At 41.6% G+C, this 22,523-nt stretch overlaps 1 protein-coding gene across 1 annotated transcript in view; it reads left to right on the top strand.

The window, feature by feature from the left end:
- The window catches only part of akt3a (v-akt murine thymoma viral oncogene homolog 3a), a 43,570-nt gene extending 22,626 nt beyond the window's left edge, over positions 1–20,944 (top strand). Inside the window, exons 3-13 of the mRNA XM_054599735.1 lie at positions 3,768–3,879; positions 7,244–7,388; positions 8,280–8,411; positions 8,643–8,708; positions 9,567–9,635; positions 11,839–11,961; positions 12,618–12,746; positions 18,182–18,396; positions 18,595–18,682; positions 19,889–19,991; positions 20,858–20,944. Of these exons, the coding sequence (XP_054455710.1) occupies positions 3,768–3,879; positions 7,244–7,388; positions 8,280–8,411; positions 8,643–8,708; positions 9,567–9,635; positions 11,839–11,961; positions 12,618–12,746; positions 18,182–18,396; positions 18,595–18,682; positions 19,889–19,991; positions 20,858–20,943 (1,268 nt within the window). The 3' untranslated portion in view covers position 20,944. The remainder of the gene's footprint in view (positions 1–3,767; positions 3,880–7,243; positions 7,389–8,279; positions 8,412–8,642; positions 8,709–9,566; positions 9,636–11,838; positions 11,962–12,617; positions 12,747–18,181; positions 18,397–18,594; positions 18,683–19,888; positions 19,992–20,857) is intronic.
- Positions 20,945–22,523: the final 1,579 nt, after the last annotated feature.

Genomic DNA, 22,523 nt, shown 5'->3' with positions numbered 1-22,523 from the left:
TGAGTGGGAAAAACACTGTTCACCCATCCCATGTTTACAGATTCCCAGCTTTTAGATTCCCAAAGCACTAATTTGGATCTTCCTTTTTGTTTATCGCATTTGTTGTAGAAATACAGTAAAATTCAGTAAACTGTAAGCAGGTATACAAAGAGTCAGAGGCTAGTAGCAATGTATCCAAGTACCTGCATCTTTTCCATATATGCTGCACCCATGTTCACTGCACATTTTTCTGCTCATAATTAAGAAGGCTGATTATACTGTGAAACGCTTTAATGAACCCCTGCAGGGAACATTTCAGTTTAGAGCAGAACCTCTATAGGTGTTGGGGAATCAGTGTCTTGCTCTAGGAAACTTAGACATGAACCAATGTCTGTTAAAGGACATAATAGACTATATTCTCTAATTGGTTATATTTTTACATTCCTAAATGCCAAAGCAAATCACCTCTGTCTCGTGAACTGCCATGAGATGTTGCTGAAATGGTCTTGTGGTTTCATCACACAGAACCACGGTGAAATGGTACAACAGTTATTGCGTCACTTTCACTTATGGTGTGACAAAACATCTCGCCCGCCATCAGTCTTCACAGCGCTGATATGCTTTACATAATTCACTGAGGGCTTTAATTAACCATTTATCAGTATATCATCTGTCTGCACCTGGTTAACAAGCTCCTCAGTGTCTTTGACATATGTAATTAACCAGCTAATGAGTTAACAAGATTAATTTTAATGTCGCTCATTCTCATTATCGCCACCATCAACTCTCATTGTTCAAACAATACATGCAGATTGGCAGTTAAACTTTGTGTCTGCTTTCCAGCTTCACATGGAATAAAAAAGGTGTTCACTCTAACAATTCAAGAACTGACCTGTTACTAACATACAGTACTCACAAGATGTTTTAAACTTAAAAAAAATATGTAATTTTTAGGACAAAACACATTTTCAATTTGGCATTAAAGACAATAAGGCTGGTCAAGGCTTGCTATTAGCGATTGGCTGTTAAGAACTCAATCCTTAATCATATTTGTTTATGTTTGAAGAATATCAGGTTTTGTTTGTATTCCCTCCAGAATCAGACAACTTTCTTTAACAAATGCCGTGTGGGATAAAACATACACTATATCATACAGCATATATCTCTTAGTAAATAAATGGATGCACATTGTGTAGTTATTTACGCCTTAACATGCATGAACATAATCTGATAGCTGCCAAGCTGGTGTTTCACCTGACATGACACTTTATTTACTTACAAATATTCATAGTTACCATTGTAATAATGCAGAGATAACATTGCAGTGAGGATTGGTGATGGAGGGAGGAAAGGGGAGGCAGATGAGGGTACAGGAGAATACTGTATGTGAAGGATGAGGGCGAAAACAGAAAAGAAAATGATGACGAATGGTAGAATACAAGCTGATACCTTCAGAGAAAACGATAAAGAATGGTACATCAAAGGACGGAGGAGGAGAACGAAGGATAGGAGTCCGGAAGGGAGGACAAGTATGGGGAATGAGCGATGGGAGTCATTCGGAGGGGGTAGGGGGGTAAAAATTGGAGACATGGGGAGGAGAGGATGAAGAGAGAGGACAGAAATGGAAAGAGAATGATGGGGAAGAGCAAAGGATGGGAGACAGAGAGAGGGATGGAGGGATTGGAGAGTGGGGCTTTTTTGGATGGAATATGGGGGAGAGGAAGGGAGGATGAGGGAGGAGAGGAGGACCATCAGCACTGAACAGACAGGGAGGAGGAGACGTAGGCAGGATTGGAGAACGAGGAAAAAGGGGGGAGAGGAAAAGAGTTTGTGAGAAGGACAAGCCAGGCCATACATCCGGCCCCGGCTGCTTGGCACAGCACTGGCACTGCCACATCTGTTGCCCAAAGCTGGGAGGCCAGGTGGCGTGTGTGTGTGTGTGTGTGTGTGTGTGTGTGTGTGTGTGTGTGTGTGTGTGTGTGTGTGTGTGTGTGTGTGTGTGTGTGTGTGTGTGTGTGTATACGTGTGTGTGTGTGTACGTGTATGTGTGTGTTTGTTTATTTGTGTGTGTGTGTGTGTGTGTGTGTGTGTGTGTGTGTGTGTGTGTGTGAACAACAGAAGTGGTCAGATGGAACAGAGATGGTACAGGCCTGTTTCCTGCAGAGGGACTCATACATACAAGCCTGTCTCTCACACACACACACACACACACACACACACACACACACACACACACACACACACACACACACACACACACACACACACACACTAAACTGCTACGAATTTTCACAATGGCCTGCTGTGGCAAACAACCCAATTTCATCTCACATTCAAACTTCAAAATCAGTTTTGTGTGTGTGTTTGGGTGTGTTTGTCCATGCGTGTGAGTTAGTGTTTTTTGGCATCAACCATAGCATGACCTTGTTTTCTGGCAGCGCAGCAGGCCACGCTCACGAGTCAGGTAGTAACTTGTGTGTGTGTGTGTGTGTGTGTGTGTGTGTGTCTGTGTGTGTGTGAGTTTACATTGAAAGTCTGCCGTGTGTACGACCTAAATGGTGTTGTCATTAACCTTCCTGTCTATATTTAGGCTGAGCCATGACGTGCTGTGCTGTGCCACACTTAAAAAGAAAGTAATTGGAAGAAGGGATAGCCGAGTACAGAGAAGGGGGAAAGTGGAGAGGAAAGGAGTGGAGGAGAGAGGGTGAGAAGGGAATGACAGAAGACAAGAGGAGAAGAGAGGGGAGAGGGACATGGGTGTGTGTGGAACAAAGCAGAAGAAGGGGGAGATGAGAGTACAGAAGATGGATCATTATGCTCTTTTACATCAGCTCTTGTCCCCAATAACCAGAGAGACTGCTGAGGGACAATGAAGATGCATTCCTTCCCACAGCGAGCTCACAGCCCCATCTGGCTTTGTGTGCCTACGTTTCTGTGTTTGTGTACTGTATAATGCATTTGTGTAATAATGGCCTACTGTATTGCCCATTTCCACAGATATGTGTCTCTTCGGATATTTGCCAGATGCGGATGTGCTGCAACACATTATATCCCCTGGCACAGGAAAAGCACCTTTATTTGAATCATTGGTGGTTATTGAAGTTATTGAATATTTTTCAAACTAACAAATTTAAACCAAAGCTGCATCTTTTCTCAGTAAATAGCAACATGAATGTCTCTGGGCTGTTTAAGTTCAGGAAGTAGTCCTGCGTTCTATCACTACAGGCCTTTCACAGCAGAAAAATATATAGAAATCAAAAATTGTTATTGTAGGAAAAGAACAGGTCCTACTAATAATATAAAAAATGTCTTTGTTCTATTCAAGTGTACTTTTACACCTGAGCTTTTCACATAAAGCATGTCAAAAAGCATTCTATTAAAAAAGGGCAGTTTCCAGATTTTGCTCTGTTAATTGTTGTTTAAGACAATGCGATTTTATTGATATAGCACATTGTATTGCGAATAAATTCCTACAGGATGGAGTGAAGAATATGATGAATTAAATATAAAAAAAATCAATCATTGAAACAGAAAAGACATCAACTACTCATAAGTCTGGGTAAACCGAAACATGACCACAGTTGTGATTGATATCAGCTCTTTAGGGCAGGACCAAACTATATGTCACTAAAAGCACCTTCACCAGATCTCACGCTAATTCTAGGTACAGTTAGAAACTTTTAGCTCCTTCTAGCCCTGTTTTCTTTCTCGCTCTTTGAACTCTTCGGAGCAGAAATGTTGTAATCATACTGAAAAGAACAAACTGTCCCTTTGGCTGCCTGCTTCAGAATGTCAGCTGATGAAGACGGAGAGGCCGAAGCCAAACACCTTCATCATACGCTGCCTCCAGTGGACCACAGTCATAGAGAGGACCTTCCATGTGGACTCACCTGATGAGAGGTCAGTGACTTCAAACTCCCGGTTCTTGGTCAGTAAACAACGAGGATGTTTTCCTTTATGGAAATGGTGTTACCTAAATCTGTCTAAAGAGAGCTCCAATCTTATATATCAGGCTGTATTCAAGTTTAGATGCTATTTGTATTATTTAGCCAAAAATAAGACTTTTATGTACAATTAGAGCTCAGATTTTTTGGGGGACCAATTGTTTATTAAATGCATACTGCCCTTATTGCCGTTGACTTATTGTATTTATCACACAGCAGCAGTTTGGATGAAAAAAAAGTTAAAAACTGCCAGTTGAAACACTCAAGTTTTTCAAAAGTCATATTCTTTATTCAAATATTTGGCGAGGTATTTCTGAAATTACACTTTGGCAGAGGATGTTAAACTTAATACCCTTTCAGTTTAACTACAATTTCTGTTCAAGTATCCATATCTAGAATGTATTTATTGTAAAAGTACTAAATCATCAAGGGCAGAGGGTTGGTGTGAGGAGGTTTGTACTGTACAGAGAGATTTTTTTTTTTTTTTGGTATGTGTGTGTGTGTGTGAGGGAAAAAGAGAGGCTAAGAGAGACAGAGTGGAAAGGAGACCTTTCAAGTAGCGTTGGCATAAATTCTCCAGCTGCTCAGTTCCTTTCTGAGGAGCTGAGGTGTTTATCTCCAGAAAATGAACAGCTTTGCCCAGAAGACCACAGATGCTTCTGTGCATCCTTTGAGTTTGTGCGTGTTTTAATGTGTGTGTGTTTTGCAACTGTCTGTCCAACTTTGTCTGTTATTTGTTGCTTTATAATAGTTTTTCCTCCAGATGATCAAATACACATAGCAGAGTTAACACAAAGCTAATAACTTTCTGTATTTAATAAGTTAAATTGTATACAGGATGCAAGGGAGAAAATGCAAGCTCCAGATGTGTGTATGTGTTGTTGAAGAAGTGTGTGTGCCCAAGACGTGTGCATCATTGAAAGTGGATTGGAAAGAAGTGTGTGTGTGTGTGTGCCACAACTGGGTGTTGTTGCTTCTGTGTGTGTGTGTGTGTGTGTGTGTGTGTGTGTGTGTGTGTGTGTGTGTGTGTGTGTGTGTGTGTGTGTGTGTGTGTGTGTGTCACTGTATTTGTTGTACTGTACCACTACTGGCAGGACTCCAACTACCACAGCACCAGCCGTGAGCAGAGGGTGGCACATGTTGGCATGGTGCCCAACTGTAGGCAGGCCCATTATCTCTCATTAGCAAAAAAAAAACTCATTATACAAAAACCACTCTAACCAAGAGAGAGAGCATTTATCTGCTGCCTGACCTTGAGAGAGTTCCCGTTGCTTTTCATGTAGCTGCACACACACACCTCATGGGTGCCACAAATAGTGTGTGCTCCATTGTTGAAGATGGAGTGTAACTTGAGTTTGCCCTTGTTTTGGAGTGTGTAGGGTACACTCAGAAGTCTTTGCAGTAGAAAGGGGTTTCAGATCTTAAAAAAACACACTGCTCTGTTTAGGTTCAGATGGATGTTCTGCCAGATCCCTCAAGGAAACATATGGGCATCTAACTCAAAACAAAACAAAAAGACACAGGGGTGATCGTTTGGGAGTCAAACAGGTTTCATTATTATGATCTCCTCACGGCTTACTCTGGGTAACTATATTTAAAAAGTGCTAACTCGTAAATCCCTACTTGCTGCTCCGGAGTGCTGAGGACTTCTGAATATTTGAATATCATCTTTGGTTCACCTCAGTTACGGCTCTTTAGTATTTTCATGTAAACCCTGCATATACAGTTCCACAGGATTAACACTGTTTTAGTGAAGATCAGTGGGGAATATCTGTCCTGAGGAACCGACATTTTCAGTATTTTCATTTTAGGTTTAAAATAAAACAGAAATATTACCTTTAAACTATATGCAATTAACCAGATTTACAATTTTTGGGGTTAAAACCGTAGAAATCTGAAAACAGAACTTGAGTTCAGTGTTATTCTTCTCTTCTCTTCTCTTCTCTTCTCTTCTCTTCTCTTCTCTTCTCTTCTCTTCTCTTCTCTTCTCTTCTCTTCTCTTCGCAGAGGGAAGCTTGGCTCTGTTTATAAACCATTTTATTCATCATCATTAAATACAGTTAACGTGTCTACAAATCCTGATGCATGGCTGGCCTTCTGCTACAGATGATGGTCACACACACACACACACACACACACACACACACACACACACACACACACACACACACACACACACACACACACACACACACAGAAATCGAGCCCACTCACTTTCTTTCAACAGATGTTGAACAGCACCGTTAATGGAAAGTCAATGGGGAGGAACAATGTTAGCAAACAACAATGCATTGTTCCCGCTAATGCATGGATGTGCATTCACATTGAGATACACGCAGACATGCACACACACACACACACACACACACACACACACACACACACACACACACACACACACACACACACACACACACACACACACACACACACACACACACACACACACACACACACACACACACACACACACACACAGACTGTTCGGCATTAGTTCTGCACCATGATCATCGCTCATTTGGTTGATTCTCTAGTTGACAGTGTTTCCTCTCTGTTGAACAAATGGGCATTCATGTTAATTGAAAACACCTTAGCGCCTTTTAAAACCTGGTTAAATTAGTGCACTAGCCATCCAATAGGAGAATCTGTGACCAATATTATATTTTACACCGGTGTAATTAATTGTTTCCTGGGTCGGTTTCAATTATGCGTTACTATATGTATGTATGTCTGTATGAAGGTATAACAGTTGGCTGTTAGTAAAGCATTTTAAGTTGGGCCAACACTAGACAGAGCATAGTAACCATAGTAATATGACTGATACAAATGATACCTTTGCTTCTGACCTGACTAGGGCTGCAAATAATGATGACTTTCTTCATTGATTAATCGGATAATTGTCTTCATAACAGGCATTAATCAAGAAAATCTGATCTTTTTTCTTTGATTGATGCATGTTAAAAGTACCCTGAGCTCAAATGCGACATTTTCAGATTGATTGTTTTATTTGGCCACAGCTTCCACCCCCATGATATTCAGCTTATTATCAAATATGACAAAAATAAATGAGTACATAATAAAATCCTCACATTTGAGAAGCTGGAGTGCAAAGTGTTTAATAATAAAATGATTAATGGATTATCAAAATGGTTTCTGATTAGTTTTCTGTCAAAAGACTTATTCTAGCAGTTCTGAATTTGACCTTCCAAACATGTGAGCAACTTTCATCCAAATAAACAGTAATGTGTGTCAGAAGCAGTGGATGAGATAGAGTAATGGTGCTTCCCTGAAATGTGTCTTGTTGTGTGTTGTAAACTCAGAGATGAGTGGACAGAGGCCATCCAGATGGTGGCTGACAAGCTCCAGAGACAAGAAGAGGAGAGATTTCAGTGCAGCCCCACCTCCAACATCGACAACATGGTCGAGGAGGAGATGGACATCTCCACCACACACCACAAACGCAAGGTAACACAAAACAACAGGAACGCACACATACATGCCAACACATACTCACACCCACACACTAAACACTCAAAATACAGATACGATTCCAGCTGTGATATCGCTGTTCCTAATCATTGTTCAAAGATGATCCCCAGGCTCACAGGTTTGTGTCAACTGATAATCAAGCTCCTGTAACAACAAGGGTGTGAATAGTTTTTTTATTTTCTAAATTAAATCACTCATGCAAATGTAAATGTAGTTTTAATCAAAGGCAAAGGCTATACTCAGGTAACATTTCTACTAGACATATCAAGTACACCACTGTTCACTACACCTCACAATATAATGGTTTTGTGGAGTTTAATGTTGCACAAGTTCATTAATGTCAGTAAAAATCTTTTCAATGTATAACCTGCCAAAATACAAAGGGTTGTTTAAGGGGAAGTAGCACTAGATGAAATATCAGAGGGTCACTAAGATCATTAGATATCATCCAAGAGGGACCATTAACATCACTACTGAAAGTCATGGCGTTCTGACCAACAGAGCAAAGGAGTAACACAAAGACTAAGCACTAAGTATTGATGTCTATGAAGTACAAAATCAGCTTTATTTGTGTTTAGTTCTTGGCTGCTTGTGTTTAGATAACATTTGGCATTTGAGAAGTTTGGTTTCTTTTTATAAATAAAAAAGTATTTTGTAGAAAACCATGTTTACAGTCCTCAAAGCAAGGTTTCGATAACAGTATTGGTACTTAAACACATTGTATTGGCAGTAGTATTGAAACATTTCAAACAATACACTGCTCTATACTACTAGTTGGACATCAAAACTTCCAAACCCATAACACATCAACTATTCAACACGAAGCGTAGATGAATTGCTGATAAATTTTGCCTTTCTTTCCCCAAGACAATGAGCGACTTCGACTACCTGAAGCTGCTGGGAAAGGGAACCTTCGGAAAGGTGATTCTAGTCCGAGAAAAGGCCAGTGGGAAATACTACGCCATGAAAATCCTTAAAAAAGAAGTCATCATCGCCAAGGTTAGTCCGTATGAATATTCGTCTGTTAATCGGTCTTTACATTTATTTTTTCTGTGTTTTAAATAGGACTGAAGTTTGAGGGCACTAAAGCCTTTTATTCTGACTACCTTTAATTTCGAGGACAGTGTCAGATGTTAGTATGTGATGTTTTTATTGCATTACATGAAGTGCTCTTCAACTGGTTTCCTATTCATTTGGTTGATTGAAAATGTTCTAACCGTATCTGTGCAGGATGAAGTGGCTCACACGCTCACAGAAAGCAGAGTACTGAAAAACACCCGACACCCGTTTCTCACTGTAAGTACCTCATATATATATATATATATATATATATATATATATATACACACATAACACAAATGGTTTAGATTCAGACATCTGTGCATATGCAAATCTGCCGACATCTGTAAGAGCGCATGTCGCGTACGCAGAAAGCATATTGATCCTATACATACCTGAGTCTCTGGAGGCTAATTATGAGTTAGACACCAAATTGTTGTACATTAACAACCGCATCTGTTAGCTTTACACTCTCCCTTTGATGTACACAAACACACAGAAGCCGTTGCTCATTTCTATCGCACTCCCTGTAAACGCACACACATAGAAATGAACGTACACACACGCACCGTTGTGAGAGCAATTACAGTTCACATCTGAGTTTACCCCCGTCACATCTGCAGCCACAAAGAGACTCCGACCAACTGTTCTTTTGTTAAGCAGCTTTCTCACTTAAAAACAAAACACACACCTATTTGCCTTGAATAGATGAATACAGGCATACACTGTTTGAAGCTTTAAAAGATCACGTTTTGCTGCTCCTGCTGTTTTACCTCGAATGGGATCAGACGTCTTGCTGCGTCAAAAAACAATATTTGATGCTATTTAAGTTATCCCTCTGCAGTTATTGTGTCAGTAAATGCATTATGATAATTAACCCTTGGTTAGTAACGATCACTTGTATCCCATTACACTGTGGGATAATTTATTTTACTACTATAAATAGTTAGATTTAATAATCTGGCTACATATGTGTGGAAAAAAAGACTATACAGTCTAGGAAACTATTCCCTATATTGTGTTATGTTTGTGACACACACATAAATCAATTTGGTGTGTGTGTGTGTGCGTGTCTGTGTGTGGTTCTCGTTTCAGTCATTGAAGTATTCATTCCAGACTAAAGACCGCCTCTGTTTCGTCATGGAGTATGTGAATGGAGGAGAGGTAAGACACATACACTAACGTCACACACACACACACACACACACACACACACACACACACACACACACACACACACACACACACACACACACACACACACACACACACACACAAACACACACTCTTTTATGATGGTTGTGCTGTATGTGGTTACCCATCTTTGTGTTACTGCTTTAAACAGACAGTTAAACCACAACACCAACTGACATCGATTAAGCACCTATTCTACTGTTAACTCAAAGCTGTGAAAAAACAAATGACAAAAAATTGGCTTTGGCTACATGTTGACAGTATTTAAAAGATACATTTCTTAGCTCTTTTGTTTGCATTTTTATCACTATATATTTTTTTTATGTAAAATAGAAATATATATCACTGTTATTAAAAGCGTTTTTAATAATAATCTATCACTTTCATTACCAAAATACTGTATTCCATATGAGTATTTTTAAATATTATTCAAAGATGTTTTTTTAAACAAGCGTCTGGGTTTTTTAAATATCTCAGAGATAAATACAAACATTTTACATGGTGAAATATAGTGTAAGTGGTGATGTGTGAAGTTTGACTGTTCGATTGCTTTCTAACAGTTAATTTGCCAACCAACTGGCCTCTCGCTTTCCTTCTCGTCTCTCTTATCTGTTCCATCCCTCTCCTGCTCGTGTCTATTTATGAACACACCTATGGGGCAGTTATAGCCAGAATGACAGTCGGAGACGAAATGAGTTTGGATTCCCCCACTTTTCCATTTCTCACATTTTTAATCGGGCCATTTTTGCAATCTTGGTTCATTCCCTCAGTGCAACTGTCACCTGCTCCCCTCCCAGATAGTTAGGCAGTTCAGCCAGTGCCAGGCCTGAGCAAACACACGCACACACACACACACACACACACACACACACACACACACACACACACACACACACACACACACACACACACACACACACACACACACACACACAAAAACACCAGCAAACACTCACATACTTAGACAAACACACACAGCTAATTTTTACCTCAACGGACAAATTGTGACCACACATTCCTCACAACCAACCACCACACACACACACACACACACACACACACACACACACACACACACACACACACACAACCCATTACAAACCTGCCACAGTCACAGCTGCCAGTACACTGATGAAGGCCCACCTGTCGTGTTACCCCCTCTCACTGCACCCCTCCACACACACAGACACACACACACACACAAATACAGAAACACACACACATTACACACGGACACCATTTGAGCAAGGTGGTCTGTGAGCATCACTCCAGCGGCCATATGCAAACCTCCCTCAACAATTAATGGGTAGATGTGCGCCCCTTGGCCTCATGGGTAATTTGTACGACTTGACTGGTGCGCCGCAGCCGGCTGGTGTCATTTCGGTGCCACATGTGTAGCTGTGTGACAGTGACAACTTGACAACTGACGGCTAGGGAGAGAGAGTGAGAGTGAGGGAGATGAAGGGAGTGTGAGCGATCAAAAGGCTCAAGATGGTGGAGAAATGGGAGGTCACTCCACCTGCGGAAGAAAACGTGCTGCGTACTCTTTTAAGTACGAAAGTGAGCTTCTTGCCAAAAACAGGGAGATGGATATGAGAATTGAGCAAATGAAGACAGAGGCTCAGGGGGCAAGGCCAGTTAGGCCACTAATGAGTGCTGCACTGGAGGCAGTTGAAATGGGTGGGTGGGGTGGGGGTGTTGGCGGCGGGCGGAGGCAGCGGCGGTCGGCCTGTCTTTAACTAGACTGGTGTATTGATTAAACCCTTGATTTGGCCCCCGTCGCCGAACTCCACGCCAGCACCGTGCCAACCTCGCCCAGAGGGTAACGTGGAAGAGGTATGTGAGTGTGTGTGTGCGTGGTGAGGGGGGGGCTGCTAGATGAGGCGCCAGCTGCCGAGCGCCTCCACCCGCCCTCCTCCGAGGCCCCCCCGCCCCCAGAACCAGCCTCTCACCATGCGCACCCCTTACACACTACCCCCCTTGCTCACCCTCCCCTCCGCTATCTATCATCTCAATATGGTGCGGGCAGCCAGTTTGTGTTGTGCTAATTTCCTCCAATAAATCAGTAATTATTGCTGTGCCGTCCCTGCTGTCTCTCCCCTCTCTCTCTCTCTCCCCCCCGCCCTCTCTCCCTCTCTCTCATCCTCCCTTTTCCTCCCTCCTTCTCCCGCAGCTGTTTTTCCATTTGTCAAGAGAGCGGGTGTTCTCAGAGGAGCGCACGCGCTTCTACGGCGCCGAGATCGTCTCGGCTCTCGACTACCTGCATTCAGCCAAGATTGTGTACCGGGACCTCAAGGTAAACAGAAACAGAGAGGGGAGGCTGGCTGGCTGGGGGGCATGGATGAGAGAGATTAGATATTTGAGGGAAAACTTTTTTTTTTTTTTTTTTTTTAGCCCCCCACCTTGTGTTCCACAGTTTGTTGTTTTTTACATCCAGGAGGAAAGGAGTGGCTTCAGATGTTTGGTAATTAAAGAGAGGGACAGGGACAAGCTCACACAGACATGAAGCAGTAAAGAAGTGGAGAAAGGCAGGGAGGGAGGGAGGGATGGGGTGCTGATGCCACAGAGGTAGAGAGGTAGATGGCTCTGTCTGAGCATCTGCCTGGCAGCCTTGGCCCCAGCCCTGCTTCCAGCAGCCAAGAAAACAGAAAAGGAGAAAAAGCAGACAGAGTGAGAAAAACACTTCAGCCATTAAAATTAAAAGGTTGAGTGGCTCCACTACACGCCTGAAGTTTATTTCCCTCCTCTGCTTTTTTGTGTGTGTCTGTCTGAGTGTGTGTTCACTGCCACTATGTGGGGTAATGCGATATGGTTTTCTTTACCCATAAAACTTTGACCTTACCATACAGAAAAAAGTATTAAAGCAAATAGAAGACGTTCATTTTTGATTCTCAGTCACGAATGATGAAAATGAAATATTAGATTGATGTGTTTTTTCTTTTTACCTTCCAGTTGGAAAACCTGATGCTGGATAAAGATGGTCATATCAAGATCACTGATTTCGGCCTGTGCAAGGAGGGCATCACAGACGCTGCTACCATGAAGACATTCTGTGGAACGCCCGAGTATCTCGCACCTGAGGTAACTTTTTTGTTTTCCTATCTGTTTTCTTTTTTCTCTGGTTTGCTATTTCTCTCGCTAATTCATTTCGTCACTTTACCTTTATCTTCTTAGATGTTTCTTTCATAATTCTTAAACTATTTTACCTCTTTCACCACATTCCACATCTTCAATCTTCCTCTCCACTCTTGCTTTGATCTTCACCACCACTTACCCATCTTTTAAATATGTAGCCCTATAGTGCAGTTAGTTAAGAGTGCAATAATAGAATAACCTTCAATTCCTGGGTCTCTAACAACCTAAAGGAAGGTGTGAAGTATGAGGTTAAATATATTGTCAAAGCATCTACAACTACTGACAATCCTAGGAAAAGTAATTTAGGATTAAATATGAGCATGAAATCAAAAGGCACCTCTCACAGAATCAATACACATTACTGTCACTGACTGCTACAATATACACGTTGTACATTATGGTAGCGCCATGCAATATGTACAGGGGCAACCATTTACTGTCAGGTCACCAAACAAAATAGTACAATACAAAATAAACATCAAATTTGAATAGATGTGTTCGATGATATTCTGCTCTACTCTTACACACATTTGGAAATCTAATTACACACAGTATGGGTAGTTTGGTTAAATTCTGAACATGTGAAGTGTGTATTGTGGCCTTAAGGGGATGAATTTTGATGACCACATCCACAGCACAACGTAGAGGCTATAAGATAATATAATCAGCTGATAAATCACATAAATCTCAGGGACTGTGAGTTAAATTCTGCAAACTGAGCAGTTTGACAGAGACTTTGTAGTACACAAAAGCATCTGTGACATCAACACATGCATCGAACCCTTAAGTCATGAAGTGATGTGTTTCCTCACCACCCCGTACCCCATAATACCTCGAGTTCGGTAAGGACTGTGATGTTTGAAACCTTCTTACAGTGGAATTTATGCATATACATTTCATTTGCAGATTTCACAGGCAAACACTTTCCATAATATCAGGATGAACAGTAAATATGCAGCTTATGCGTGTGAATGGAGGTGTTGGTTGAATTGGAAAAGGGCGCAGTGCTTACACACGCACACACACACACATACACACACAACCACATAACTACATTCTTGTAATAGTTTTTTGTAGCAATCCGCTGTCCAGCCATCAGCGCTGCTTCACTCGAAGGCCAGCAGATCTGGCGAGAGCTTTGCAGGACTGTGGGTGGTGGAGACAGAACGATGTAGATGTGGAGATGAAGGCAGGAGGAGAGAGGCATAGTGTATATCCCACTTGAAAAAGTATGGAGGACAATTTGGCGCAGCATTTTGTGCTTTTTTATAGAGTCCCTTCCTTTGCGTGCCAAAAGCTGATTGGAGGCTGTTGGTTATTTTTCACAGGATGTGCGTCTGTGTGCATTTATGTGTGTGCGCGCGTGTGCGCTGTGTGTGTGATTGCAGTAGAAAGTGCAGGCTAAAGCGAGGCAGATGGCGGCAGATGGGCGAGGTTGGAGGAAGGTGCTCGGAAAAAACCTGGAAATCTACACCACCGCCGCCGCCACTCACCCGCCCGCACGCTCTGCTCGCCCGCCCGCGTGTAAAAATAACACAGTTTGCTCGGAGCCAAGTTACAGAGATGCAAAGTAGCCGGGATTAAAAAGAGAGCGGGGTAGGTGGGGGTTGAAGACAGAGGAAGATGAGAAGGGAGAGAAAATATTTCAGGGTTATAGGAGTGAAATTCAGATAGTTCTCATGTTTGCCGTCACTGAAAAGGGCAGATGAGAAGTGAGAAAGGAGGGTTTGTGTCTGCTGCGTGACCGAAGAAAGTCATACACAGATACTTCAGCAACACAACGCTGTAAAGTGAATAACCGCAAACAAAGAAAGATTAATCAACAATAAGCAGTGTGAAGGTCCTTGTTAAGGGATAGAAAAACTGAATCAGAGAAAACACGTGTGGATTGTTTGTCTCTATTTTCTCATATTTTTTGTGTTTGACTATTTAGTTTATTACGTTTGGAAGGGGATGGAGTTTGACTTTTCCCTTTTATTCGTTTAATTTTTTGGGGGGGATGATATATATGTCGGGCATTGTGATTTCTTTTTTCTTTACTGTATCTTCTTTTTTCATACACATAGCAGCACAGTCAGCCGTTAGTAAAGCATTAGGAAAACGTCAGGAACATGAACCCTATCTCCAAACGATGACACTTTGGAGATAGAAGGTCTCTGTGTGACACCAACATATGTGAGTGTGTGTTAACTGTGCCCAGTATATGAGGTGTGTGTTTGTGTTCCCAATAGCCTGCTGGGTATCTGGGCTGGTACAGCCACAGGCTGTGTGTGCCCGTCCCGGCCCATCTAGTCCTGTCCAGGCTGCCAAAGCCCCTGCCCCGCAAGCAGCATCTAGTTGCCACATGGCTGCCCCATAGGGACCAGGACAGGACAAGACCTTCTTCCTAACGGCTGCTTTTAATCAGAGCTTTTTGCTTCTCTTCTTTCTTCTCCCTTACTTTTTTCTTCTCTTCTCTCTTGCTGATTTATCTAATCAGTACTTTTACTGCCTAGTCCTATTTATTTGTCCTGTCTGGTTCTAAAATATACACATAATCACACATACTGTACACTTACACACACACACACACACACACACACACACACACACACACACACACACACACACACACACACACACACACACTCCTATGCCTCCGTGCCTCCATGCCTGAGGCTGTGGGGCAGCATTCTGGCTCTGTGTGGATTAATCTGCTCCCTGCCTGCAACCGAGCTGCCACCACTTTCTTTAGTCCCAGGACACACACACACAAACACACACACAAACACACACACAAACACACACACCTTCTTACACTGACACACATATACATATATACATGCCCAACTGGACTGTTTACTTTTGTATAGATTTCTGAACCTTTTTGTACAAAGACTCTACACACATTCCCGTAGATCTGCATCGAAAAAACGCCTTGAAAGATGCTCTGAATTTCATAAACCGCACGCTGTTTGTGCGGTTGTGTGTGTGTGTGTGTGTGTGTGTGTGTGTGTGTGTGTGTGTGTGTGTGTGTGTGTGTGTGTGTGTGTGTGTGTGTGTGTGTGTGTCCCTCCTCAAGCTGCAGAGAATGAAACACCAAGTATCTCCTAGTTTGCCTCACTCTAAAAACTTTATGAATTTGATGAGAACGGATAAATATTCCATCTGCTGTGTGTGTGTGTGTGTGTGCTTGACAGTCTCCCAGCAGTCTAAGCCAGTGTTATCCCTTCAGCCGTACCAATCAATAGAATATCTGGAGCTGGCGGCGCTTCGTTCCCCCAGCTTTTCTCTGCAGCTGCCAACATGGTGACCAGCGTAATGCACACACAAACACACACACACGCACACACAAAGTATAGCACTCATACCTCTTTTATTCACTTCCACGCACATGTTGACTTGCACACACTGAAGCAGCCGCCTGCATCATTAGCAGTTTAGTGTTGAGTGTGTGAGCTCAGTTAATGACCAGCTTTCCGTAGCATTGAGCTGCTGTGGAGACTCTCAGGCAGCTGTTTGGTGTTTTCTCTTACCTAGACTCATTGCACAATGTGATTTAACATAATCTACAGTTGGGGTTGTACAACAGAACCTCACCTGAACCCTCATCTGACATTTATTTGGTGAAACTGCCTCATAAATTGTTTGATGAGTAAGACCATTTTCATTATACCGTTCTCTCAGAGAATTGTGGGCTTTAACGTGCAGGATTCTTAATCTGCAATATCAATTTAACATTGAATAATTGTCCGATTGCTGATCGAATCACTTTGAGTAGTATATGAAATGTATTTATAATAAGCAGTCTCATTTAGATTAATTCAAATATATCACACTCATGGGTGTTCAGCGTCATAATACTGGCAGTTTTAGTCCAAAGTTTAAGATTATATAAACTAAAACCACCTTCTCATCCGTCGATTCAACGACTTGAATGTTCATGATCCCTAAAATCTGACGTTCTAAGCTTCCATATCAGCATGAAACAGAAGTACTTAAATATTAGGATACATTTCAGTATGCGTTTGTGGTTTTCTTAGTTTGTATCATCAACTTTGCAATTGGAAATGGCAGATATTAGTTCAGTCAAGGTAAGGCATTTAAAAAAAAAAAAAATCCTTTTGATATTATGACATTTACTGTATAGTTTAAATATGTAATTTATAATAGTCAAAACATGTTTCTGTGTGAGTAGAGTATGTTTTTGCGTTCATGTATTTAGGCCTGTTAGCGTCCACCCTGCCTGGTCCATTATTAACAGTGAATGAGATGTTATTATTATTGGCGAGATATACAACATATGCTGTTCTGGCTGCTCTCCAGCTCTGTCTGTCTGCCTGTCCGTCTCTCACACACACACACACACACACACACACACACACACACACACACACACACACACACACACACACACAAACACTCTCATGCAACACAAGCATACACACACGCTCATCATGTTAATATGTTGATTATGTTAATGAAGGCCTAAAAAGCGCCCTGAAATACCTCTCTTCCTGCGTCTGCCTCCCTTTTCGTCTTCCTCGCTCTTCCAGAGGTGAGCGAAGAGGCCCATGAGTGGATAAAAGAGAAGGAACAAGCAAGTGAAGACATGATTAGAGGACTGAGGAGGCAGGATAAGACGCGATGGAGAGGACAGGCAGGAAAATAAGAGCAGGAAGGCAGCCCAGACACAAGACTTTGATACGGGAGTGACTTCTTTCACAGAAGCGCACCCACACACACACACACACACACACACACACACACACACACACACACACACACACACACACACACACACACACACACACACACACACTCACACTCACTCACAGACAACGCAGCAGCTTACAGTACAGTACCTGTGCTAGCCAGCTTGGAGGTCGGGGCTGGCCCTGACCCACGTTGCGGGCTGTTCCTGCCTTTTCCATCCAGGGACGTTCCTCTCTGTCCCTGCCAGGAGAAGGATCAGTGTGCCAGGGAGAGCTGGCGGGGACCAGAGGGGGCATCTGGTGGGACTGACTCCCTTACTGTAACAGGGGCCTCTGAAGACCTGCCATCCCGTGATGTTTTCCTCTGTATGTGTGTGTCTGTGTACCATCTACACCTCAGCACGTGTGTTCTGTGCCACCACTTCTGTTCTTCTCAGACAACTTTTACTGTTTTATTTTTATTTATCCCCCTAAAGCAACACGGCATATTGACTCTCCTTTGCTGTCGTTCCTCGCTCATCTGCCTCTTCATTGGATACCTTGGGCAGTCGTTCTTGTCCAATAAAAGAAATGCAGAAATGCAGAATAAAAGCAGATGTCCAATAAAACATATGGTCCTGTGTAAAAAAAAAAACAACAACTAGCAAACATTGTGTTTCTCTCTCTCTCTCTCTCGACACTCCTCAGGTCCTGGAGGACAACGACTACGGTCGGGCGGTGGACTGGTGGGGTTTGGGCGTGGTGACGTATGAGATGATGTGTGGCCGACTGCCGTTCTACAACCAGGACCACGAGAAGCTGTTTGAGCTCATCCTCATGGAGGACATCAAGTTCCCGCGCACTCTGTCGTCGGACGCAAAGTCCCTGCTGTCGGGCCTGCTCATCAAAGACCCAAACAAACGGTTTGCATGTGGTTTAGTGAATGTAACCGTGTATACAAATGTAGAGATGTCAACAGATGAACTAGGAGTAACTACATACTACACTTTTATTGTTATTTCGCTAAAGAAAGTAATACATATACTTTTGATGACTTTTATAAGTGAGCTTGAACTGTTTCTCAGTTTGTTTTATGTTAACATTCCTCTCCTGTCCACTAGGCTCGGTGGAGGACCAGATGATGCTAAAGAAATAATGAGACACAGTTTCTTCTCTGGTGTCGACTGGCAGGATGTGTATGATAAAAAGGTACGAAGCAACATTATGGTACAAATAAGTCTGCACTGTGTGCTGTGCCATTGTTTCATTCGGTCTAATAAAGAATGATAAGATGGCAGAATATAACTCATGATGAAGCTATGTACTTCAGTTATTTTACTCCCTACTTATACATTTTTGTTTGTATATGGCGGGTCAGGGTTAACTCATGTAACACAAACAGCCGTATAAAGCCCTGAGCCTCCTGGAGATGTGTGACCTTGTATCCTGGATGTCTATCATTTACAAAAAACTATACAATGTCATTTTTATAACTTGTCAGAACATACTATACTATGAGATTTTCATGACTTTTTTTGACATACAATACTATGACGTTTTTCTGACTTTTTCTGACATACTGTGCCATTATTAAGACATTTTATTACATACTATACAATTACATTGTTTATACATTTTTTGACATGCTACACTAGGAGATTTTCATGACTTTTTTGACATATGATACTATGACATTCTTAAGACTTTATGATATAGTATAAAATTACATTTTTCGGACATGATAAATTATGACATTCTTAAAACCTTGTATACTATTACCTGTTTATTATTGTTCATGAAATACTATACTATGCATTTTTATGGAATTTTTTTGAAAGACTATATAATGACATTTCTATAACTTTTTATGACGTACTATATCATGACATTCTCAAGGCTTTTTCTGACATACTGTTCTGTGACATTATTAAGACATTTTATTACATACTACACTATGAGATTTTCATGACTTTTTATGAATTTTTATGACATACTAAACTATGAACTTTCAATGCCTTTTTAAGACACACTTTATAATGACATTGTCATCTCTTTTTATGACACACTATAGCATGACCTTTTGATTACATACTATACAATGAGTTTCTTCTGACTTTTGATGACATACAATACTATGACATTTCATGACTTTTATTACCGAATATACTCTGAATTCTGTAAGACTATTTTATGAGAGATAATGCTAAGACTTTTAATTACTGTTTTTTGAGATACACTTTGACTTGTATGCTGCATTTATGTGGTATGCTACATTACCATTGGATAAGTTGGGTGCCCCAATTCCAGAAAGTCTTATGACATCCAGAGTTTGTTGTCTTTCTGATCTATACTTCGGAAGTGTTATTGTACGATATAAACTGTCCTCTTTGTGTCGTCCTCACGTCTCTGCCTCAGATGGTTCCTCCCTTCAAGCCCCAGGTGACGTCGGAGACAGACACCAGGTACTTTGACGAGGAGTTTACAGCCCAGACCATCACAATTACTCCACCAGAGAAATGTGAGTATTTACTGTCTCTGATTCTTTCTCACTCGTCTACGTACAAACATATGCCCACATTAAAACCCAACGAAATCTCACCAACGAAATCTCACAGAAGTAAATGCTTTAGTTTGGAGCGTGTTTGTGTTTAGTGTTAATATGACATGGTACTGTGAAAATAGAACACATCCCACCAAACAATGTATGTGCTTTACTGTATGTTTGAGTTTATATACTTGGAATAACTTCTGCAGAGGATCATGAATGTTAATAAACTGTTTTATTTTTTACATTGTGAGAATCAGTTGTATAGCCACAGTCAGTAGAATTGTTTGTTAAGCATCTAATTATGATCAAATTCAGCTTTTTTTTTTTGACTGAAAACTTTAATAATTGCAGTTTTAAGCCATTTATCAGTGCTCCAGCTTTTCTTTAGGTGAGATATTCAACTAGAAATAACTCAAAAAGTGCTGTTGTCTGTTTACTCGAGTGTCACTGTAATCGTCCTCGGGCCACATGCAGCGTTTCACGGGCTTTTGAAATAACGATACCAGCTTCTAAATGTTCAGCACTGAATTATGCATGAGTGGAACTGATGTGTTTCTCTGTGCTAATGTGAGGTTCCATTTGTTCTGGAGGTCGCACATCAGTTAGTAAGCAGGAGATCAGAGACTCACTTGTTAATTGAATCTTGTTACGTTTAAATCAACAGCACAACAACTTCCCAAACACAATGCTTTGTAAGGTTTGATTATGTTTTGAGATAAAATCAACCTGGAAATTTGTTTCCAATTGATTTGTTTGTATTCATATCAATTTAATAATTCATTTCAAGTGCAATTAATAACGTCATTAATGACTTCTGAATCCACATGTTTCTTTAGTCGACGAGGACGGGATGGACTGTCTGGATAACGAGAGACGACCGCACTTCCCACAGTTCTCCTACTCTGCCAGTGGCCGGGAATGACCTGCCCATGACTATGACATCATCACAGCTGGTCTCTGAGGTCATCAGTGTGGGACTAAAAAAGACCCACAGCTTTGGCCCTCCACAGAAAGACTTGAAGGATATTGCCCTTCTCCTCCTCCTCCTCCTCCTCCTCCTCCTCCTCTCTTTTTCACCTCCGCAGTCTCCTTCTCTATTTATTTAAACATTTTGTGAATCCCCTTTTTAGAGAGAACTTCCAGGCAAAATTACTTTCTAATCCTGCGCTGCAGCCCTAGGTGATCCGAAACTGTGATGTGATCAGTTACTATGTAATGTCCCTTTAATGACAGGAGCATCACCGGTGGCCTGCTGTGCTTTGACATGTGTCGGTCCTGCTAAACTCTCAGAAACAAACACTTCTGATCACGTTAGACAGATGATTCATCGACTAGGAGATGTATTTTGTGGCTTTTTATCTGTGACATGGAGATATAGCATTTTAAGTCATTCAAACCTTAACTGCCGTTACCGGTTGTATCTCAGGCTTTTGCAAACAGACTAACAGATACTCTCAGACTCAGAGATGCACTCGGGTCTGATTTCAAATCCTCACTAAATGATTCTGGGATTGATTGAGGCTGCCTGGCGTTGAGGGAGCAGTTTGTCACCAGTGAGCAGAATCCTACACAGCTCACGTTGTCGAGTAGGATTTGACTCAGGTTTTGCTCAGTACAATTCATTATTGTTGTTGCTGCTATTTCAACTACGACCACATCTACTACAGGTACTACTACTCCTACTACTGCTATACTTCTACTATACTTAAACCCGGTGCTACACTACTGGCTTAATGCTGCAGATCATTATACAGGCGCCAGCAACACATCAGCCACCTGTATTAACGTCTATGCTTGTACAGCTGCAGAACAGATCTTGCTTTTATTCCTAATGTATCGCTAGTAGACATCAAGGATGACGTGTTTGTGTGTGAGTGTCAGAGTGTGAGTGTGCCAGGACCTATCATGGGTTTGTGTTTAAGAGCGCACCTCAAAGCACAGCAGTTCAGAAGGATGAAGCTCCAGAAACCATGAGCTTTACTACGTTACCCACAATGCAGTGCAAGTTGGTTGATATAACCATCGCAAGGAGGTGAAAAGGAGAGGAAAGCAGTTGGTTTGAATCCCCCCCCATCCCCCCTTTCCACATCCCTCTGAGTTTAATTCTCTTCTGTCCCAAAAGAGAACACAAAAGTGAAAATGGTACTTTGTGTTGATGATTAAGCTTTACTGTGACATGTTGTTGTCATGGTTTCGGGAACCACACAGCTGTACCTCTCTGTCTTTTTGCAGAAAAAGTGAAACTGCAACAAGGAACAGATCCACCACAGAGTGAAAAAGAAAAAGTCAAAGATGACAGGTCGGGGCATTGTTGATGAGAATAGAGAGAGTACAGGTTTAAAGCTCCAAGAATGATGAAAGATTTATAATGTTATAATTTATGACTGCGGTAACAGCTGACTTCCTGTTTCCTGTGAGATTCCTATCAGAATTTTTATTAAAGAGACATTATTGTCTACCAGGAGGTACGCATTAAACAGTTATGGGTTTACACCAATCACA

Source organism: Anoplopoma fimbria, chromosome 6 (assembly GCF_027596085.1).
Source record: "Anoplopoma fimbria isolate UVic2021 breed Golden Eagle Sablefish chromosome 6, Afim_UVic_2022, whole genome shotgun sequence".
Taxonomy (NCBI): domain Eukaryota; kingdom Metazoa; phylum Chordata; class Actinopteri; order Perciformes; family Anoplopomatidae; genus Anoplopoma; species Anoplopoma fimbria.
This window is presented reverse-complemented; position numbering and strand designations above follow the sequence as displayed.